Source organism: Parus major, chromosome 1A (assembly GCF_001522545.3).
Source record: "Parus major isolate Abel chromosome 1A, Parus_major1.1, whole genome shotgun sequence".
NCBI classification, from domain to species: domain Eukaryota; kingdom Metazoa; phylum Chordata; class Aves; order Passeriformes; family Paridae; genus Parus; species Parus major.
In genome coordinates, this window is record NC_031773.1 from 43,007,673 (window position 1) to 43,031,424 (window position 23,752).

Below are 23,752 nucleotides of genomic sequence, written 5' to 3' on the forward strand. Positions count from 1 at the left end.
AGGCTTTAACAACTCACCTTCATTCCAGCCAGTGACAGCATGTTGTTGAGTTTATACATCCCTGACTGAACTGGAGTAGTATACAACAGGGCATCATTGAACTGTAATAAAAAATGCTTTTTAATGACTATAATTTGTTAAAAGACAGGTAATTTCAAATGCATTTTACTGGAAGTTCAGAACTCCTACAGCACTGAGATAACTGTCTGGAAGGGTATTCTCTACTTACTATTCTTCCACTTAGAATCCAAGAAATATTTCATTTAGATAATTTAGATAGAATTTAGATATTAGATAGAATTTAGAATTTAGAAAACAATAAGTATCTATTTATATCCTCCTTGTGTAAATATACATTTGGCACATGAGTAAACAGCACATGGATGTCAAAAAACAGGCTGTCAAAAGGGACAAAAATGTACACAGGTATATAATATAGCAAACTACTTTAAAAGGATATTAGAATTAACCATTCAAACAAGTCAAGACAATCCAGAAGCTAGGAGATAGCAGAATGGATTAGCAATATATAAGGACAAACTTAACCATACCTTGTGAATTTTACCAGTTTAAAGTGCAGCTACAGTTTATCTCCCATTCTACCAGACTTAGATTTGTTCAGTGCACTTAATGAACACTAACCAAGATTTTTTAAAATTTTCTATGCTGTTGAACACATGGATCCAAACTTCATTTACTACTTCACATAAATGAATACCAAAACCTGAAGTGCCTCATAAGTTTTTGCTATGTGATTCTTTGCAAAATAACCAAATGTTTCAAATGATTAACTAAATCTTCACAACATGATAAATGGAAAAATCACTGTCTAATACTAGCTTAGAATACTAGCCTGTACCATTTATATCTAAGAAAAACCCCAAACCAAACAAACCCCCTGCCCCATAAAACAAAACAGAGAAAATCCAAGATAGAGATGCTGAAATTAGCAGTATCTGGTTTGTGAAGCTTGAGATAGCACCACGTTTTTGAGAGTATTTCCAGAACTGGTATAATACACACTCCAGGACTGCCTAGAGAAGTGTTTCTTCATATTAGGGTAACTGCAAGACAGAATTCAGCCAAGACTGTGGACCAATAATGCCATAAATTACAGGATAACAGCTGCTTTACTGTCTAAATAGAAGAGATAAACAAAAGGTTTAAGTGGAAATAGAAACTTCAGAGATGCACAGAAGTTTCAAAACAAAGCTGTAGCAGAGACAGGAAGAGAACCCAGTACTTAACTTCCACCCAGTGCTCTGCTCAGGATGCACATGGGCTCCTGCAATGGGAAGGAGGGAGGAGGAGGGAGACAGGAGGAAGGAAAGGAGGGAGGGAAGGGTGCAGTAGCAGCACCAGGAATTTAAGATCTGGTACAGCTAAGAGGGATGGAATAACTGTGCTACCTTCCACAGTACCACAGATAATGTTTTCTCATGAAAGCTCTTGGATTTTAAATAAGCATTGTTCAAAATAGTACACTTTAGTGACAAATGGTTTTCCATTAAAATTAGTGCATATGCCAGAGATAATAGCTCTACATTAGAACTGACTGAATAGAACAGCAACAATTAGTAATTTTTTCTACTACCTGCAGTTACTAGTTATATTTGCAGTGTAATATTTTAACCACTAAAAATTACACTAGGATAAAGCACATAGCAACATGCATAGCATCTTACCAGAAAAAACATTCTTGGCTGCATGACCTTCCGTGATAGCTTCATTAGTGTCCCCTCTTTCAGAAAGACCTAGTAAATTAAAACAAGAAATGCAAAACTTAGCTTTTTAGGGCACAAGCCATGCAAATTACCTTTTTTTTTATAACTATTATTATTATTACTACTACTATTATTACTACACTACAAGTGCTGTACAAGTTTTAGGATTCAGGGATCCCTTTCTGAGAAAAGTGGTTTATCCTTAGGTTTCTGTAAAAATGGCTGTAGATGACTGCATTAGTTTTCCATGCTGCACATGAAACCATGAGAAATACAGGGTTAAGCTTGAGGACAAAAACGTGCCTGCAAAATCTGGCAAGCATCATATTCTAAAAATTCTAAGTTTCTGTCAGATAAACAAATAAAAACCACCACACATATGGAGTGGCAGTATTTATTTAATTGTTAGAATCTAATAATGAAGCAATGGACCAATTTTCTTCTTGGTATATTCCAGCATCAGTCTTTGCCTGCATACCATCTTCACTTTCACTGCAATCTGCTGACTGGCTTGTGGGGCACTTACCCTTCCTGGCTGTACGATCTCATGGTGTCCATTTAAACTGTATTGGATCTGCATGAGTTTCTGAAAGTTATCCTATGAGGGGGAAAAAAACAGAAGATAAGTACTTGCCCTTGCATTCATGATTTTTTTTTAAGGAACAAAAAAAAAAAAGAGAAAAAGAGAGAAAGAAAGAGAAAAAGCTTTAATCAACCAACTTCATAATGCAAAATACTTACTCCCTGCTTCATGATGTCATTGGCATGGTTTGCAACTTCTATGACAACAGCTAAAGCATCTGAAAGATGAAGGAATGAGGAAATGAGGAAAGGTTTTGGTTATGCAGACCAGTTACCATCGGTATAATGTAAAGCACAGATACCATACTGCATTTCCACATCAAGATTGAAGGATCTTATTGTACAGTCACTGCATTCAGGACCACTTCCCAAAAATCCCAGAGTCTGTGGATCATGGTTTAGTAAGTGTGCCCTAGCAAGTCATTACTTCAACCAACAGTGTCAATTATTTCTTAGAGCTACTCAAGACAGTCCACAGGCAAAATTAAATTCCAGTTTCTCACACAACAAATTACTTACTATACTTACAGCAGAAAAGTTAACAACATTTTAACAGAGACTCTGTAGAGACTGTTTTTGCAAGTTTACCTAAATGCCATCATTGCCATTCATGGAAGACTACCTAGGAAACATATAAATCTTCAAAATTTCTGTCTTCTGCCTTGAGTTTTTCTGGCCCTCAAAATAAAAGTAATGTTCAAATTTCTATATTTTGTATTTGTAATACCAAAAGAAAAAGAAATCTCTGAAAAAAAAGAGCAATTTGCTAAGTACTGATTTTTAATAACCAGCAACTCAGCTGTAAAATATCCTAAGGAGTAAGTGTAAAAAGCAGTTATATAAAATGATTATGTGAACACAGTGAGCGTTCAGTCTGAGGATGCATCCCATAAAGGATCTTATCCAAAAACCTGCAATTTACTTAAGAAGAAAAAAGACACTTAACAGAAAACTAGAACAACTGTTCTGATGAAGCATTTAACACCTTCTGAGTGACTGAATTACAGTCAAGCACTTCAAAGAAGGGAATAAATTTGGTTAAAAGTCCACAGAGAAGCCTACCAAACCAGGTAAAACCAAGTCCTTGGGGTTTTTTCCTAGATAATCATTAGAATATTAGTACTGTAGAATGCATATACTTCCCTTCTTGTTGACTCATATTGGGAAAGGGAATATGTTAAAAGACAGAGCTTTCTGAATGGAAAGGTTCAGAATGTCATGAAGCCATATGAGGAACTAAACAGACATGAATATAAAGCTCCTCCTAAGCCAATCAAAGGAGAATTTTTGTAAAAAATTGTTACAAACCAAGACAATGCAAGCACAGAGCCAAACAGCTAAAATACATAGCACATATCAAGCATTCAAGCAAAATTTAAGTTTAGATATAGATGCCAGGGTATCAAGCAAGCCTGCTGAAATGTAGCTTGGAGCTGCTTCAGGCAAAACCCTTCCCAGCTCCCACCCATGTGAAAGAAGATGAAGGGAAATGTAGCTAAATTCACAAAGATAGGAATGAGCACCTGATTCTCTATGTTATACTTTCCTTCATTTCTCAGTTACTATATATATTAAAATCCTAAAATTTTATTCATTGACTTCAAGAAAGATTGAAGAATTTTAGAGAAAATTATAAAATTTGCTGGCTACTACTGAAGGGAAAGTTCCAGGATCTCAGGACTATTTATACAGCCAAGACTAAATGAAACTAAACAACAACATAAAATAATCTATAGGGTCAAAGTCCAGAAACAAAGTGCTTCTTGGCAGGGAAGAGCATTCCACTTATACCACTTAGCTGAAGTAATGTATTCAAATGAAGGTCAGCACAAAGAATTGTGCTATTTGGGGTTTTTTTTTCCAAGAGTACTAATCACAACCAAACCTAGTCTTCCTCTCCACTCCTCCCCTTCACTCCCAGGCCCTGCAGTGGAATTCAACAACTAAGCAAATTCAGAAGTAAGTTAAGCTTAATTATTTCAGGAAAGATCTTGGTGACTAAAAATTAGACTTTCTTTTCTTACCCAAGTTGTAAGATGGACTACCAAATATGTCAAATGTCAAATTAACACTTAATTGTTGTTTTAACTTAGCTTCAGCTTCTATCTGATATAAGAAGGGAGAAAAAAACACTGTGAAATAGATAACTACAAAAAACAAAGAAGCTGGAGGAACCACAAAAAAAGTGAAGTATATATTTAGGTTGCTCTCTTTTCAAGTAGCCAGCTATTTAATATGCAGTGCAAGTGTTATTTTGTTCACAGCCATAAGAAGTGCAAGATGAATTTTTCTATCTCTTTGAGAGCCATCAGTTAAAATATTTTTGGCTTGTATCTTCAACATACTTTAATAGGTCTAAATGTCCTAAGAAATGTGTTTACTCATATATTTCACAGTATTGTACCAGCACACAAAGCAAACTTGGCTCAGTAAATTGAAGGTATTCATTTATTGAAGTTAAATCAACTACAACTACTCTCTAAAGGTAATGGACCTGCACAAATGTGACAGAACCTTATGCAAACGAAAAGGAAACATGGACTGGGAGCATTTTTTGTACTACTGAGGCACATTCTAAAGAAGGAAACAGCCTGAATGTGCATTGCATTGATATGCTTGAGTTAAACCACCTTAATCCTGCACTACTGTGAAGTGTGTGGTCCTGTCCTCTTCATCACCAACTACTTCTCATTTCCTCTGATCTCCTTTCTCCCCACATGCAGGCAAACCTGTGTAAGTAACTTGTGTTTGTGCAGCTTCTGACAAGTCAAACTGGAGAACTCCTCAGGTTAAATATCACCCATGGCAGCTCCTTGATCTTGCTCACTTCTGCCACATGGATGCTTGTCCTGGCACAAAGAGAGAGGAGGAGGCCAGAAAGGCTCATAGCTGGAGAGAGCAGGCTGCCTATTAAAGGTCTACAGTTGCAAGGGACTGTCTCTTTCAATAGCCTAAAATATCTATTTAAACTGCCTGTGGAGCTTCACTGTTATCTCTTGGTTTCAACTCAAGCATGAGCTGATATCACGGCCAGCTCCAAACTTTTTCAAAACACAAGAGTGCAATATTTTAGTATCTCTGCTGAGCAACTTAAAATTAAATAGAAAACATTTCTAATACTGGCTTAGCATTTTGCATTTAAAATCTGGAAACATTGGTACATAAGCTGTTATTTCTTTAAAGAGACATTTACCTTGAGTATCCCTATAGTCTGCAGATTCTTCTAAAAGATTCTTTAAATAATCTGTATAAAGAAAAAAATAATATAGAGATAGTTTTGTTAAATGAATAAACAACACCAGAAAGTAGCAAACCCCCTCATTTTCCTGGAAATCTACTGTTCAGATCCACTACTTAATCAACAAAGATGTACTACTTCATCTTTTAAATGTGTCAAGGTAATAACAAAGTGAAAACTAGCATTTCCATAATGAAAGTGTATCAGCAAAGAGATAGGTTACTGAAACAGTGGTCTTCTCCAGTGAAAAGTGATATATTGTATACATTATTCCAGAAAAAAACAAGCAAGTGAAAAATTAGTACATATTTGCAATCATTTACGTTTAAGCTGATGCAAAAACTTTTGAGGTTTATAGGTATTTGTCCGAACACCTAAAATAGTCTATAGAAGTTAATAAAAAATGTATTCCATTAAAGAAGATCTGATTATTATTAATATTTTTCAGTAATAAAAACAATATACTTCCCTCAATGTTCAAATAGGCATTTTTCTGTTTTCAATGACAAATATAGTTCAACCACGGGATGGCACCCTTGATCCATTAAAGTCTTAGTAGTTTTAAAATCTATTTTACTTTGCTAAAATTATCTCCAAATGTATGACTATACAAGAAAACATCCCCCTCGAGTTTCCATTCCCTGGTTGAGTGTATAGTTCATCAAAAAGTGTAATACCCTGTCAAAAATTAATATATATCCTTAGTAAAACATCAACCATCTACCCTCTATAAGCTTTGAACTCCTTAAAATGAAAAGAAACCAAAACAGAAATGTTCCAAAAGATATGCATTAGACTGATAAAAGCAACAAATACCGATTTATAATTACCTTTTAAATTAAGTATTAATATTCAAGCAGATCTAATAAAAACTAACTACATGTAATGTAGCAAAGCATTCAATTTTAGCTTCTCAGTTGTACAAGCTTCGTGTAGGAGTGAAATAATTCAACTCCCATATGCTTGCCCTACCCAAATTCATTCTTTCATTCAAAAATGATCAGGAGCCAATTGTTCCTGCCTTCATAAGATGTCTTGCTTCATGCATGCCCCTCAGAGACCATTCAGTATATTGTAATCTTTTCCTTGTGCACAAAATTAAAAGGGAATTATGAAACATGTTCCTGCAGTAGAATTGCTCCGAAGAGTAAGAGAATTTGTCACAGCTAATGAAAGCTTTGAGAAAAACAGAACTGCAGGAAGAGAAACATTTGGCACTGACTTTTTATTGTTTGGCAAAGACCTAAGGGAGGATCCAAGGGAGAAGCATGAAGAGCAGGTTGGGGTGCAGGAAGAGGAACCAGCTGGGAGGCAGGGAGGGAGCTCTGGGAAGTATGATTGGCTGGGCCATGGGAACACTCACAGCTTTCTGCTCTCCTCAGAGATCTGCCTGATCATTAGCAGGATTTGGTTAATCTGATCTTTTAAGAGAAGTCTGACTTGGCACCAAAACTTCTCCTGCTTTACTATATCAATATTGCATCCTTCACGTCCCTCAAAATCTTGAGCTGTAGTAGCTACCAGCCATTCTAATGCAATATTTAGGTGGCCATATATTCAATTAAAAAAAAAAACAAAGTTAACCTTGCTTCACCTTGGGTTGTTATTCTGGTAAGAGGCTCGTATAAGGGGAAAAAAAAAACAAACCCAGGAGGTATTTTGAAAGGAACTGAGAATAGTTCACACTGGGTTTTTTAATTTGGTTTAAGCTGGAGGAACCTGTCACAGATATGCCACCAGTTGCCCTCTCCTGCCCTGCCTGTGGATGGGTGGTGTCTTATGTTGGAGCTATACCATGTTGCTGAGGCAGAGCACTCTTTGCACTCCTTCATTAAACTGACAAATTAAAACTTTACAATTGCAACCTGATTTTCACTGGGGCCAGCACAAAGGACTCCAATGGGAATCTCCCAGTATAAAAAAAGGAGTCCCTGCAGCTCATGCAAAAATAAAGCCCCCAAACCACTCACTGACCTCTACAGGCTGGGAACAAGAGGTAAGGTGGGTATAATTTCCTCATCTGCAAATGTACAGCTGGCACTCTAAGACATTGCCTCTGGTACATGAAGACATCCAGTTTAACATCCAAAGTAATTGCAGTGGGAACATGAAACCAGAGACCCAAGATGGGAACTAATTATTTCTTGGCATATTCATGCTTTATAACATGTTTCTCAAAACACCACAACTCAAACCCATTTTTGAATGGGTATTTTCTAGCATTTTAAATTATATAATCAGTGAAGAGAAGAGGGAAAATCAAGATTTTAACCTAATTGCATACATTTAAAATTATGTATTTAAAACAGAAGGCAGCCTTTGTCTTACAAAACTGCAGCAGCCAATTAAACTGTAAACTCCTGAAAGTGATAAATAGGTAATTTTCATCTTAGTGTTCTCTTCATCTGGTAAGTGGACCTCAGTTCACAGCTAAAACTCAGCTTCAGAGAAGCATCAGAACAGATATTTTTAGTCTCTTCTGTGAATACACACTGGAAATTCTGTGCTCACAACAGCTTTCTGGAGGTACTGGCATAAGCTATACAGACAAGCTGATTGCACAGACATGAAAAATGTTGCAGTAAAATTTTTGCAAAACTACTCCTAGACGAAATAAATACAGAGGTCAGATATTAAGGTGAAATGACATCTAATGTCTTTGCCAAATAAAAAAAATAAATTCCCCTCTGAAATAAGCTTTCATTGTTCAGACTACAAAGACTTTAATCATATCTTCAGAAATTTTTAATTCTGCTGGATAACCCAATGCACAACAAAAATAAACATAAAAGCACACTAGTACTGTTTTTATGATGAAAATTTCTGTATGCTTACTTCTACCTGACAGCAGCCCCCAATTCCCTCTTCCCACTTGCTGGGGGCAGTGGCTATCACTTCAGCTTAAAATTATCTTCTGCGTCATTAACTACTTTTTGTCTTGGGTTGTCTAATGTAATTAAACTCACATAAATTGTTCCACAACATGTAATTGGCTCGAGTCTGACAACTCTATTTCCAACCTGCAAAGCTGCAGAGTGCAAAAAGGCTAATTTTTCATCCCACTCAGCCTCCCCTCACTATAACCCAGTTAAGGATAATAAAAGACACTCTCTGCCAACCTTATGCTGTGAAAAAGAGGAGTGAAGCTTAGCCAGTGAGAACCAAGAGCCTGTTCATATTGCACAGTCTCAAGTCATCTACTCAAATTAGAGGTTTTGGGGAGAAGAGAATCCCCTCTCCTTCATTTCTCTCAGAAATCAGAGGCCTCTGATTAACCTCCCCCATGAGCTATCTAGTATTTACTGTTACAGCACTCAGGGCCAGTATGTGAGAAAATGGAAGTCCACTTACTAGACTGGAGAAGCTGTATAATTAAACAGAAACAGTGCTGAGCTGTACATCTCCTTGCCTGATTTATGAGTCCACCTGCTCCTGCTTTTGTTAGCACAAAAGTAACTCCACTTCAAAGCACTGCAACAACCTTGTGATGTGACCGAGTAGCAGCAGGTTACCAGTACAAAGCTGCCCCACTGACACAGAACATCTAAATAGGAAGAAATCCCTGCTGACTCAGGCCTGACAGCTTCATTTCCTGGAATATTTTCATTCTGCTGCTCTCGTCCTCCTCCCCACAGACCCACCCCCCAGCACCGTCTCTGGCCTAGGCAGCTGCTCCATTGCTACATCTCACTGCAATAAAAGATACAAATGTTTTGCATGTCCTCCAGATTTTCATATAGCACAAGTTTATAGAGGCATTGCTCATTATTACACAGACCTGTTGGAAGGTAACTAAGCAGATGGGTCAGCCACAGAGACATGGAAGAGTCAGAACTAAAGGGCAACATACATGCGTGAAAGACTGAACAGACTGAAAATGAAACAGATCCAAAACATCACTCTCCAGCTCCACTGTAATTAAATTCTTGGCCTGATCTCTTTTATTGTTCACACAGAACAAGAGAAAATTACGTTTCTATATTTGCTACTGGCATGGCAATCTCATTCTTTTCAGCAGCATTTGCAGGTGTATTTAAAGCTGGGCAGGCAAGGTCTGGTAAGGTACGGTCATGGTAAGGTCTGCAGACTGGGGACACCTACAATAACCCCCATCAGCACAGGATGAGGCTTTTCTCAGGTCTAAAATAGTCTGTCCCAGACACCGTAACAATTAATCATCATGAGGAACTCCCCCCTTCAATATCTGAGTTTTGTTTCAGTGCCAACCATCCCTGACATCTCTAGCTCTGCTGTGTATACTGACAACGGCATTTGCTTCATCCTGATCCTCTATTCAACTAAATTCTGTTCCAATTAAAACCTTTGAACTTACCCAAGGCTCCACTGATTTTTGAAGTGTATAACAAACTATACCATGCTCTGAGTATCCTTTTAAAATAAAGCAAGTCCCCAAATGCTGTTTTATGGGTTGATTTAATCAGTTAAGTATCATTAAGACTTTCCCCTACAGAATATTCCATTTAATAGGAGTTCTCCACCTTTTTTCAACACCTTGAGTTTAATGAGATGATTAAAATGAAAAAGTTAATGTTAATAACTTTTGGTAACTGCGCTATAACACTTAAGTCTGAATCTACCACAGCATCACTAGTCTAAGTACATGCTGGGGAAATGCCAATGAGCTGCTACAGAGCCAAAAAAAAAGGTCACAGAGCATTTTATTTTGCAGTTACTACATAAACAGAAGCTATTTTTAAATTGCTCATCAAGAAGCAATGGCTCTCAAAAACAATGCCTTAAGTATTTCCAAATCCTTACAGGAGCCATCCCCCTCTTACAACAAACACATCCCAAAATACTTCACAAAGGAGGCCTCTGTCACTGCCCTCCCTTTACAGACAAAAACCCTCACTGCATTATGGAGATGACTTACTCAAGGCCAGCCAAACATGCCAGTGACAGAGCAGGGTACAGAGCCCAGATTTTCTAGCTCCAAATCAGCTCCTAAGCTGGCTCTGGTAGCAAGTCTTAAGCACTTACTGGTGTGCACTAAAAACATGTGTTCTGCCTTTAAAAGAGAATGGATTTTACAGACAAAACACCTGGGTGGGGGAGAAATGGAGATGCTACTTAGCAGTTCACAGTTGCATAGATACCTTTCTTCTCCTTGCTCCAATTTTCCATACTGCCTTTTTCATTTGTTAAACCTCCATCCCCCCCCAGAAAACAAACAAAAAGGCAAAACCCAATGCAGAATAGGAGCATTCCAACCCTTGGAGGAAATTACAGGCTCCTATTACCACAGATTCAAGCAAAAACCATCACAGCTTTCATGTTTTCTATGTACTGTTGAATCTACCATCAGAACACACCACAGTATTGGAAACATTGCTTGTGTATATTACCACAATCACTATTAGCAAGAAAAAGCCTCTAAACCCATACCATGTTTTAAAAAGAGCTTCACATATTGTGACATGTTTTAAAAGAGCCTCACATACTGAAGTCAGATAAACACACTTTATAGATGGATATAACTGTCTGAAAACAGGTGTCCTGGGGCATGTCAAGACTGGCTTCTTAAGCCTGCAAAAAGCTTGACTGTACCTGTCAACAGGAGCCTGTATTGGGGAATCCTCTGAACTGGCTTGAGCAGATAGTGCTTGAGGGCCAGACTAGCACAGCGGGGGCTCATCTGAAAGAAACACTCAAAATAAGTAACAATTCCACAGCAGTTAGAAAAGAAAACATGCATACAAACAATTACTGATTATACCGGATAAGCTTTTTATCTTTGAAAAGTGCTACTGCCACAGTGTTAAGCACCTCACTAAAGAGCAAGCATTTCCATGTGGAAGACTGCATGCAAAACTACCCATGCGTAAAAGACATGAGTAAGCACTTATATCCTGTAGATTCAAAACAGGTGCTTTGACCTAGGAGGAAGAGAGGTGAAGCTTCCCAGAAATAAAGGAAACAGGATAGGAAGGGCAACATGCTCCTTTGTGACCCGCTGTCAGTGCCCATTAGGCAAAAAGGCAGAGAAGACAGGGGTGCTCACTGTCCAAGTTTTAATTAATCTAAAGACAACACAGAATTAAAAATCCATGCTTCAAAAATGTTAATTATCATTTGCATTCAAAACAATCTGAATCGGAAACACCCAAAAGGCCTCTTGTCTTTGTCCTGTCTTAAACTGAGACTGCAGAAAAAAATCACCAAAATACAAACAAATTAAGGATAGTTTCTAAAGCCCAGTGGAGGATCACAACTGCTAAAAAGTCACAAAACAGGATACATCTTATAAAAATAGTACAATACCTCGAAGTCTTTGACTACTGATGCAAATCCTGCATTCTTCTTACACTGTTCATCTAATAATGCAACATTTTTATCAAATTCTTTGATGTAAGTTGAATACATCTTCAGGTAGGGACCCTTTTTAACAAATATATCAGCAATTCTTTGATGCTCAAGCCTAGAAACAAGAACAACAAAAAAGATGCAATTAGAGCTAAAAAGAGCATATCTCTTAACCTTACAGCAAAGCATCTTTCTTTTTCAGAGTAAGATGTGCTAGTTTATGTTCTGAACAAAAAGCTTACTGCAGATAGGCACCCATCTCAACTGCTATTCTGAAAAACCTTATTAGGTTTTTCAATACAGTAGTGTTAGATGAGAACTACTTAATATACAGCCTTTTAAAAATGATCTTGAACTGTTTGAACACCTTAGTTCAAGGTGAGAAAAGTACCCATTGCAATGACCTTGTCAGTAGGTTTTGTATAGCTCCACCCACCAGTGGTAACTGAGAATGGTCTTCAAGGCGATTGTGGCTGTCAATCAACGCTGTGCCTGATCAGCAGATCTAAATTACCTCTAAAAAGCCAGTCTTCAGAACAGCCTCCTTTTTCCCTAATGAAATCAGTACACTTATTATGCTCATGCAGGGACCAGAACTTTCAATTAAAAACGAAATTTCAAATAGAAACTGTGATTGCTATAAAAATGTATTTTCATGCCTTTTGGAATGCATCTAAATGGCACAAAAATCACATCTAAATGAAAAATAATCTCCTACCCTTTCAAAGTAAATTCTGATGTTTAGGAAGGTACATGAAAGGCAAACAAGAGTCAAACCATGATCACATGAAGTCAGATAAGCCCCTCAGATAAATTTCGACATCAAAGGAGTGGAATCCCTTTATTTAAAATCACCAGTGAGATAATCGCTCTTCCAGCTCCCTCAGGAGGTCCCGATTGAGTTCGTAGAGCTGAGGTAGGTAGTAGAGGATCTGATTCAGGATTCTGTCCTCAATCACTGGCTTTCCAAGTTGCCTAGAGGCATGTGCCACAGCATCCCGGAAATCCTGCCGGAGTACAAAGAGGACAGAAACCCCCCTTGCCATGAGTGAACAGCCTTCAAAGCACCAACACAGAGAGCACAACAGAGTTCTCATCGCAGACATTCCAGGCACTGCTCCCTATTACCAAAGGCAAAGCAGGTACCATCTGGGTTATGTTTTTCTGCAGCTTCAATTTACTCCCTCGGGACTGCCTTAATCCTTTTGGTTTGACACTGGAGCTTTACTTTCTTGGTCCTGTATGCATAATATAGAAGTTGTTCATTATTTTTACAACATGCCCTTAAGAAATGTGTTAGTATTACTTATGAGGAAACTAAGGTGAGCTAAACAAAGCTTGTATCTGCAAGGTTAAGGTTACTGGCAGCCTTAAGTGTCTTCTTGTAAATATATAAGTCAAAAAGCAAAACTTTTATATCAGATAACGCAATCTTACTTAAAAATCATCCTGGTGTTCATAACTCATCTACAAATGCCATTTTGGAGGGCAAAAAGCAGGGTAAAAAAAATTACCATATGTAGCAACTCTTCTATATTCAGGAAAATTAACATTTAACAAAAAAGATACTGTAACAACATGGGAATCACAAGATTTCAAATGTTAGCAATGATCAAAGTCAACTCTGACTAGTACCTTTGAAACATTTACAAGGGAGGAGGAGCACCCTTCTTACCCTTGAAGGATCTGATAGCATTTTTATGCTATAAGCAGCTCCCAACAGGGAGGCTCATTGGTCCTCATTAAACTATTCAAAATTTAAATCTTGATCTCACACAAATCATCATGGCCAAGATTGAAACTCAGTATCCATTATACAGGGTATTTTCCTTATTCACAAGCAAATAAAAATTTCAAAAAGTTTAGCAATCTAGCATTTCACTGGTAAAACAACACTGTCTAAACTGACAAAAAAGAAAACATAAATTACGTAGTGTTACATATTACTGCGTCTCACTTAAATTTGGGCAAAAAGAATTAATCCAGAAGAGCTCTTTTAGAGTTTGTGGTTAATGAAACCTAATATCACATGTACAATCTATAGGTTTCTTGAAAAAAGTGACCAATAAAATGTTCTAAGTACAGTAATAAGTTATCTTTTAAATGTGCATGGGGTCCACGCCTGTCTTTGGAAACCTGTAGGGTCCTCAGGTTGAGGAAAAAGTAAAAATTCCCCCTTTCCCCTCTTCCCAGGTCTACTACTACAGTTCTTACTGGCTATCCTATCAGTCCAGCATCTGGCATTATTTAGGGTCTCTCAAACTGAAGCCTCAACTTTCCCCTGCTCTCCCCCCTCATTACGTCAGCTCTGGGCAACATGAGCTCCAGACACGCTTCCTTGCTTTGTGACCCTGTGGGTCACAAAGGCTGTGACTGGGCAGCTCTGACAAGAAACTGAAACGAGATACAGGACACTGGCTGTAATAGGGGGAAGGTTGAGAACTAAATGCAAAGGAGTTAAAAAACAGATGGCATTATTCATATGGAAATGTTCTGGTTTACATCTTCTGTGCAGACTAGTGACACATAGGTTAACTACCAGCTGCATCTTATGGGTTTTCCTGACCCTGGGGCATTGCTTAACACTGAAATGATACATGGAATTACAATGGCAAAAGCTCAAATGAGGCATTCTGGAGAGCTTCATGAACAATGCGTCATCATATTATGATAATATTCTTCCCCCACCCCCAATTGTATGCACACTCAATATACTGTATGCATTTTGCCATAGGATGAGACAAGAATTTCGTTTGAATGTCATAAGGCAACTTGCAGGATGAAAAGCAAAGCAGTTTTGTCTGTACCATAATCAACAACCCAGGCTTGCCCCTGACCAAACAACAAAAGGAGCGCAGGGAGACAGGTTTAAGCGCCACTAGATAACACAGGAAACTCAGCTGTAGTTAAGAGCATTTATTTAACTTCTAGATACAACATTCAAAGAGTCTGCAGGGTGTTTTCCAAATGCAGATTTGATTTTTCAACTAGCTTGACACAAAGTCCATCAGCTTCATCATGGTTTATAAATTATACCATGAAAGGCTCTGTCATTAAAACAGCCAACCAAAACTTTACTTCATCACCCCCTATGTCCCCTTCTACAACTGAGTAAGCTGAAGAAGTGCTGCAGAGAGGAAATACAGGGAAGAAAGATAATGTGAACCTTTCAAAAGCCTGTGAAACAACAAGAGCTAAATTCCAATGCTCTCTTCTTTTTTTCTTTTTTTTTTTTTTTTTAAAAATTATCTTCACTACTGACTATGCATTTGCCACTGTAATCATATTAAGATTTATTTTTAACCTGGTAGTGGGTGTGAAGTAACTGTCAGGCCAAGTTCATCTTGAGATAAACTCAAGAGTTGAATGCTGAGAGCACATGCCTGGGGATCAGGGGTGGGAAAAGAAAAACAAATGTAACAAGGTTGGAATTAACAGAGTTTTCACTTGAAGGTACCGGCCTTCCGAGAAAGTAATTTCATACCCAAAAGGACAAAACATAGATCAGATCTGTTTTAATTACCAGATATAAAATACACTAATTTACAAACTAAACCCTGAAATTTCACCGCAGTGGGTGGAAAGTATTCAGATGACAACTTTTAATGCAAGTAGATGAATGACTTAGAAATTAGAAACTCTAGTAAAAGTAATTTAAAGTACCAAGACCTAGCTCCTTCTAAACCTAAATCAGTTCACTGTTAAATAAAAGCAGAATTGCTCTTGCAAATAATACATACATTGCTCTGATATCTATACGTGCCTGCATGATGTGATTTATATTACAAACATATTTAGCACATTGTCCTATATAAAACTGCTGAAGAGCACTGCTTTCATCAGCCTGTTCAAAGGCAATCACCTAGGTTGTCCTAGAAATTATTCTGTTTGAAGCAATGCAGCAATCCATTACAAGTGAATTTTAATGACAGATTTTCTAATTAAAAATAGGTCTTTGAAATAATGAAATCTTACTCATCAGAAAAAAACATAAAATAAAAAATAAAAAAAAATATCCAAAAACCAACTTGCCACACTTTGGAATTATTATGCTTATTTCACTGAGAAACATTTGCAACTCTAGAGATGTTTCATATGCTGCATGACAAAACCCAAAATATTATGCTAGTTATGCTGAATCATCCCAGCTTTTAACCAGATTTTTTTTTTTCCCTTTCAGAAGTGGGGAGGCTATTGTCCATTTTTTGAAATACTTGTTTACAATTTCTAGTTTTACATTATATTCTGGCCCAATAATAATCTTCTGATATCACTTTTTACTGATTAGATAAAGGTAATTGTTTTCACATAGCTACTTCATGAGGACAGTACACATCACCATCCCTGGAAGGAACATTCTTTCCAGACCAGAAACAGTTTTAGTTTATGCTAGGCTGAGACAGCTTCCCACTGGGTACTCGTCCATATGAAAATCCAGTCTAGGCATATTAATGGCTTCTGAGTACATACTGTTGCTGAATTACCGCCTGATAAAACAGGCAGTAACACATTTTCCAACTTGAAAATGTGTAGGAAATTCTATTTATCTTGTTGGTATACACTCCCCTTATAGCCATGGAGTATTTAAACAATATTTGAGGAGGTTACCATCATCACTGCTTTTGTTTCCTCACACCACTCCTTCAATGCAACTTCCTTAAACAAGCAAAAGGCTGTGATATCTGAAATAATTCTGACCCTGTTCTGAATCATCTTCAATCAGCCCATGCACTTCCCCTCTGCAAAGGCCCTGACTCATGATCCCTCAGTTCTTCCCACCAGAGGATTCCCGGCCCACAATGATCTGCCTGTGTCAGTCTAAGGAGTAAAGGACAATTTTAGCTGTAAACCAAAAGAGGTACTGAGCACACTAAAACCTCATTCAGCTGCTGACTGGGTCAAGTGTACCTTCAGATACCTAATAGTTGAATTAAGATAATTTCAAATGGGTGAAATTAAAACTTCTTGGCAATTTAACAGAAAGAGAAAGTAATACAAAATCTAAAAATAGTCATGTATTCTATTCCTAAAGCTTCAACCAATATTCATCTTGGATCTGTTCTCCCAAAACATACCATCAGAAAAAAAAAAAAAAAAAAGTCATAATCCCTTGCACTGAGGAACAAATTCCCCAGCTAAATACACCTGCAGATAGCTCAAGTATCAGTTTAATTTAGGGAAAAAAGTATGTTTGCGCTTGGATACTTTTCAAGGAATACACAAACACACAGACATCCTATGGGGAAGGAGGAGGGAAGAAGAGGAAGTTTCACAACAGCCAGGCTGCTAGATGTGACAAACTGTAAACATGACAGCTTAGCAATACAGCTACAGAAGATTGCATAAATAGATTATTTAAAATATAAATAGACACTCCTAGCTAGAGTCAGACTATCAGCCATAAACTGCTAAGTCAAACTACAGTAACTATAGTTAACCAAGACTATGACTATGACTAAGTGTGGATCATAACATTTTTCAAACATATGCCATTACTTTTAGAAAGCTGCCAAGCTGTTCCACACCTTTATTCTCAGGTAATAAAATAATTTATAAGTCTTTAACAAACTAATGTAGTTGACTTTTTTTTTCAATAATCAATGATTTGACTGTGGCATATTCCCAGAATGCTATTTCAGACAATAGGATAAATAGTAGAACAATACTTTCTTCTTAATGAAAACTATTTTATTAGTCTTCTTAGTAAAAGGACTACAGTTACAACTCATTGTCAAATGTCTCAGCTGTTCTAAAGTACTTCAGAGACTTCAGAGAAATATTTATCAACATATGCACCTCAGACTGGTCAAATATTGAAATTATGTAAATGGATAAAAAGGAGTCGGATGTTGAGAGAATTTTTCACAATCAAACAGTAAGTCCGTCATAAGCCAGGACCAGAGATCAGAACTTTGCTCCAAAGGCTATAGCTATTCTATTTTTTGCTACATTCTTTTTCCAAATCTACTATGAATTATTTTTCATAATACTTGCTACAATAGACATCAGTTTATATATATACACACACATATACATAAACTATATATAGTTTTTATACACAGAACATTGCCATTTTCTTCTGAAAAATGGAAACATTAAACCAGAATTTCTCACTCTTGTGTCTCTGGAAGGACACACAAGAGAAAACAATCTGCCCTCTGCAATAAGAGGTTGATCTTGTGTCTGCAGAAATGCTAAGAGGTGTCTACTGATAAGCTCCTACTTACTTGGTCTCAGAGTCCAAACATGGACAGAATAGGGGTCTAAGTCAGAAGCACAGGTTTAAAGGCTCAGGCAAAAGCTCACAGGCCACAGCAAAAAGTTATACACTAAGCCTTACAGGCAAAGGAGTAATCTCAAAAAAACAGGTTTCTTTGCTGGACCAGAAGCCTTGCTGCTTATACCTCAGCAGCAGGGAGGAAACAGAATCAAAAAGAGTGGAAAAACAAAAAGAGCAGAGGGTTCTGGCAAAAGAACAAAATTCAGAGCAAAACTGTACCAAAAAAATGACAACAAATAAGCCAGGCAGCTTACCCTCAGTGCCAGGGTGCTGCTGAGAAGGTCCTCTCACTCATGGAAAGCAAACCACCTCCAAAGAATCTCGCAAGAAAGAAGTACAAAGGGCACCAATCCTGCCTTGTTCCTTTTTCCAGGAACACTGGGTGTTTTTTAGGCACAGGACAACTCAGAGAGAAGTGATAAGCTTGTTTTTCTTATGTCACTTGTGTTTTATACCCAGTTCACAGTTTCTTTTTCCTGCAAGTGTCCTTAGGAAAAAATAGCACTTCTCCCATATTCTCAACCTTGTTTACTCTCAGGAGGCAATGCATCTCACAGATATGCATACAGAAGAGCTAGTTTGATTTAAACTCCTTTGTTTCCAGGAGTTTCTAAAAGCATTTTACTGAAATCTTGCCCTAAAAAAAATACTAACACTGTAACAGAAATACTGTAACTGAAACAGAATTCAAGATTACATCCAGTGTTTGATTACATCTTCAAGCAACCCCGTTTGCTGCTTCTGAGTCTCTGTGTGCAAAACCAGGTGAGTCCCTTATCTCTGTTATGACCAACTTGTTTAGTATTTATAGAAGTATCACCAAGTGTTTATAGTTTTGCAGTGTGTCTTCATCAGAAGCAGTCAGATGTAGTGTGTGACAGGGTCCACATAGGCTGGTATACTGGTATCTTGGAAGAGTTGCTCCACCTAACTTGACTTTGTCAACATAAAAGAAAAAAAGTGCTAAAAAATGTCAGAGGTACTTATAAACAGTTTGCAGTCACATTCCTACCTCCTCAACTGCTTTAGATTCCACTTCAAAGGCCCTAAGATGAAGCAAATTAAAAAGTTCTTTCTTACATCAACAGTCCACTTCCTTGGCGCCATGTGATACATTTAGCTGACATTAGTAAAATATACTGAGGAGAGTATATTCATTTCAGATCATTGGTAATGGAATTAGTCATTAATTTTAAGTGGAAAACCACTAATAGATGGATCAGAAGGTGCAATGGAGCATCCCCTGATAAGCCAAAAATTTACTATGGCTAAAAGAGCCCAGTCTGAGGAGAATCTAAGTTCTAAATCAAAAATTTGTCAGAGGTTGCTTGACTGGTAATTAGTAAGCCAAAATGGTCAGTGCACATCAAAATCAAAAGGATAGCTTTATCAGCATTAAAATATTACCCACAAGAAATATATGATTAAATCAAATGATTCAATAATGAGTGTGGAAAACACACAAATACTCAGGCATACCACTCTGTGGAAATAAACTAGGCATCTGCAACCTTTCTCAGCTATGGCAGTTTTTATTTAACAAAGAATGCACACACACACAAAGCCTCAAAACCAGTGCCCTCTCTTAAAAGGACACTCACCAAGGTTCCTGCTGCAGGCCAACTGACAAGTTCAGGACAAAGTATTTCCTAAACTCCTAGTCTAACATCCTCCCTGTTAGACCAGGCTGAATACATGTTGACTGTTATTGCTAGCCAACAAAAACACTTCTAATAGTTTTTATTTGGTAGCTAAAAACTAGCAAACTGTCATGGATAGAGCTGCAAGTTATCCATTAAAGGAAAAGCAAAACACATCCTACAACACTGCACATTTACACTGTGGGGACAGCTTTATCCTGGAAACTTCCTAAGCTCTCCACTCTTCTCTTTCTCACATTGTTCTTCTGCTTGCCTGCATCCTCCTCACCAACAGCCTTTCTTCCAGTACTGCACATATTACCTAAAAGCTGGTACACTGAAAAGCAAAGATACCTCCAAAAAATAAGTTAAATGTCAGAAAAATATGATAATTTAAAATTACATAGCTTAAAACTTGCCTAGGACAACTGTCTTTTACCAGTATTTGAGTTCTGTATTAGAAACCATATTGAATATAAATTATATATTGGCTGCAACTGACTAAGCCAGCTCTTAAAAACCAAGCTTGAACAGAACCAGAAAATCATTTACTAGGAGGAAAGCAAAAGAGAAATCAGCAAAAGATGTGGTGAGTTTTTTGTTCCCTGAAAAAAATCTCTGGTATACAACAATCTATAAGATCCTTTGTTCTCAGTTTCACAGAACTCACTTCTCAAGAGACTGAGATAGACCAATGCATCTGTTTGCAATATAACCGCTTCTATTGCCCAAGGAAAAAAACCACTATGTTTGCACTTAATAGAGTAACAAAATGGTACAAACACATATCATTTCAAACCTGACAGAAAACACACAAAACAGAGCTATAGAAAGAAAATTTCTTAATTAATTTCCTATTATCACCTTCAACATAGCATGCTTTACAGATGACTGATCTGCACAAACACGGATGAAATACTTAACCCTTGCTGTGTACAACACATTGCAGGAACTACAATCACAGGTGTTATCAGAAAGGAAACCTCTGTCAAGGAATTGCAGCCTCAAAAAAATACACTGCATTGGTGATGGATGCACCATTAGAGCTATTAGCTGGATTACTTCAAGAATGTGCATTTTAATGTAACATTTTAAAAATAATTTGTTTCTGCTTTCCCCCCACCATTTAAGGACTTATTCTAACCAAAAGCTTTTTGTTGCTGTGGACATATTTATAAGCCAGTACAAGCTGGCTCATGAATATGACCCTGATTAACACAAATTGATGTATCTTCAATTTTCAGTATTCAATACCCACACTCAACTGGAAACTGCATAAATTATTAAGGAGATCCAGAAGAAACCAGCAAAATATTCATCCATTATGTAAAATGTGAAACTTTAAAGTTCAGCTTAATTAGATTAATTTTTATATTTTGAATATGTAGATGCAGCAGAAAAAAGGCACAGTCACTACCATAAAGCCTAAATATAAAACTTTAATAGATTAAACAAATAGGAAGAGGAAACTGCTTTTTTTTTAAGTACTTACAATGTGTAAGAGCTTTAGCACATCCACAAACCTATCAGAAAAGCAAGAAAAAGCAAACAGTTACATTTTAATTGCCCAATTAAAATAAATTGAGTATTTATTAAGTGTAGCATTGACACTTACACTTTCTCTGAGCTCATGATCTCCTTAGCAATATGGTAAACCTTTGTTTTCTTTCCAGCTTCCTTACCCTGCAAATGAAATTACATGTTACACTACACACCTACTAAAAGTGTCATAAAGATAATTTCCAGCTGTTAGTTCCTTAAATTCAATGTAATTATTTGATAGTTACTTCTGAGAAAAACACTTCATACTGCTTTGAAATCTCTTGGCTTTGACATCTTCCGATTTTTCAGGATCTGTGAGAAAATCAATTTAGCTTGTATCTGGAAACAACAATATTAGCTAGGGGCAGTTTTTACAACACTGTCAGCCTTTTCTTTTAATTATTATACAAAGCACTGAAGGCCATAATGAATGAAGTCCTAGCAAACAACAATTACTGGTTTAGCATAAGTACTAAAGTACAGGTAGTATTTCTATCTTATTTGATTCCCTTTTTTTCTGATTAATACAGCAACAGTAATATTTTCAGTGAACTCAAATGTGTTTCAGAAACATCTTAAAAGACATACATTTTCCTTACTGAAAAACAAGATGACAGGAGAAAAAAAAAAAAAAAAGAAAAAAATCACATTGAAGAGAAAAGCCAGTTTCTGACAATCTACTAACGGAGCTGCTGGAATACATAGCAACTGTACTTCAAAGATGCAGATATGTGAGCCTTGTCATCTGCCTGAAACACTGTGGAGATGATTTTGGGTTTCACATGCATATTTGGCTTCCAAAAGACCAATGGCACTGTCCAACATCAGACAGAGGGAACAGGTATAACAGAGCAAAAGGGGCAGGCATTGGGATGCAAATGTGTAGGCTACACAGTGTAACTTCCATGTGTAACGTGTGTAGTGTAACAATTCCCATCAGATGGAACACCTTTCTCCAAAACAGCTCTCATGATTTGCCATATGCTTCTCTGCTGCCAGCTGTCACATCTACTGCACATTCAGGCTTCCATTAATGGGCTACAAAGACAGAGATGATGAGGAGCCCTAAAAAAACCACAGGATATACAACTCAAGTGAGATGGAACTCCTGGGAAGGCTGTATTGAATATGGTACAATATGAGCACTGAACAGTTTATCTAAAAAATCAGATACCGGTGGCATTTTATCCACAAAACTTTGGTGCATAAGCACTAACGTTGCAAGATTTCTCTGAAGATTTAGTTCTTCTCGAAACCTATAAATTAGTGCCAAGTGCTGGAAAATAAACCATGGAACAGATAGTACTCATAGGTTGGTTTTAACGATATTGTTGTATGCAAAATAAAAAATAAATCTAAATTAAAATTTTTCATTGGAATTCAAATGACACCACACCTAATTACTGAAATAAAATTAATTTCTAAATTAAATAATTTTGTATAAGAGCACATATGTGCTAAATACATGATATATTTTATATACTATATAGATAGACATCTGCACATAGATCTGGAATTTTACTTATGAAATTAAACCTATTGCTAAAGAACACTGAGATCTATCCAGTGAGGGTCAATTGCATTCAGACAAGATTGTAACACCTATTCTCAGGCCTCTTGCCTATTTAGAAAGCACAGCTGACACGCTCCCTGCAAGACTGAATTCACAAGTAAGTCAATTATGCAGAGCAAGGTATCTGCCATCACTGTGGATGTGTCAGTTGCAAATGAGATGAAAATTAGTATTTTGAGAACAAGATGCTACCGCTAAACAATTACAAAACGAAGTATCACAGCCTGTTTTCAACCTCATTTGAAAGACTTTTCACATACCAGCTGGCACTGAAAGGGCCACTTTGCATTTGCTCAGACAAAGATACTCTGGCTCTGAGAGTCTCTAATGGGAGAACCAAAGGGATACAAATAAGGCTCTCCGGCACAACACTGGAAGGAAGCCCTGTAAGTCCCCTAACAGATATAAAGCATCAAAACAGCCACATGCTTGCGGTAAGGAAAAATGAAACAAGCCCAGCTGATGACCGATGCAGAGACTGCTTCATTCTCCTCTGCAGCTGCTCTCGCTGTGAGGAAGTTGGTTGTTAATTCCCAGCTGCCGGCTGCACGTGCCGCAGGCAGCTGAAGCCAGCAACAGCAGATGCCTCACAGCAAGCACTGAATTACTCCATAAAACATGCCTGAGAGCCCTCCTAATAGGGACACTTTCGTGTAGAACTCCATTGTGAAAGATTGGGGGCACTTCTAGAGGCACGCAAATTAGCTTCTATACAGGTAAAGTCTTCTTTAGTTTTACAGGAACAAGCTTTTCCCTTGACTCTTTCCCAATTTAGTCCTCTCATTTGGTTTAACAACATTCGGGCCCACCATGCCAAGTCATCTCTTCCAGCACTGTAAGGTTTCATTG

At 37.3% G+C, this 23,752-nt stretch overlaps 1 protein-coding gene across 3 annotated transcripts in view; it reads right to left on the reverse strand.

The window, feature by feature from the left end:
* Positions 1 to 23,752, reverse strand: part of FGD6 (FYVE, RhoGEF and PH domain containing 6) — a 72,178-nt gene that overhangs the window by 18,592 nt on the left and 29,834 nt on the right. For all 3 annotated transcript variants that reach the window (XM_033514265.1, XM_015628451.3, XM_033514266.1), the window contains exons 4-13: positions 21,404 to 21,471; positions 21,281 to 21,311; positions 12,724 to 12,875; positions 11,827 to 11,983; positions 11,113 to 11,200; positions 5,500 to 5,550; positions 2,466 to 2,524; positions 2,251 to 2,322; positions 1,686 to 1,754; positions 18 to 101 (exon numbers count right to left, since the gene is read on the reverse strand). In XM_033514265.1, coding sequence (XP_033370156.1) covers positions 18 to 101; positions 1,686 to 1,754; positions 2,251 to 2,322; positions 2,466 to 2,524; positions 5,500 to 5,550; positions 11,113 to 11,200; positions 11,827 to 11,983; positions 12,724 to 12,875; positions 21,281 to 21,311; positions 21,404 to 21,471 — 831 coding nt within the window. The remainder of the gene's footprint in view (positions 1 to 17; positions 102 to 1,685; positions 1,755 to 2,250; positions 2,323 to 2,465; positions 2,525 to 5,499; positions 5,551 to 11,112; positions 11,201 to 11,826; positions 11,984 to 12,723; positions 12,876 to 21,280; positions 21,312 to 21,403; positions 21,472 to 23,752) is intronic.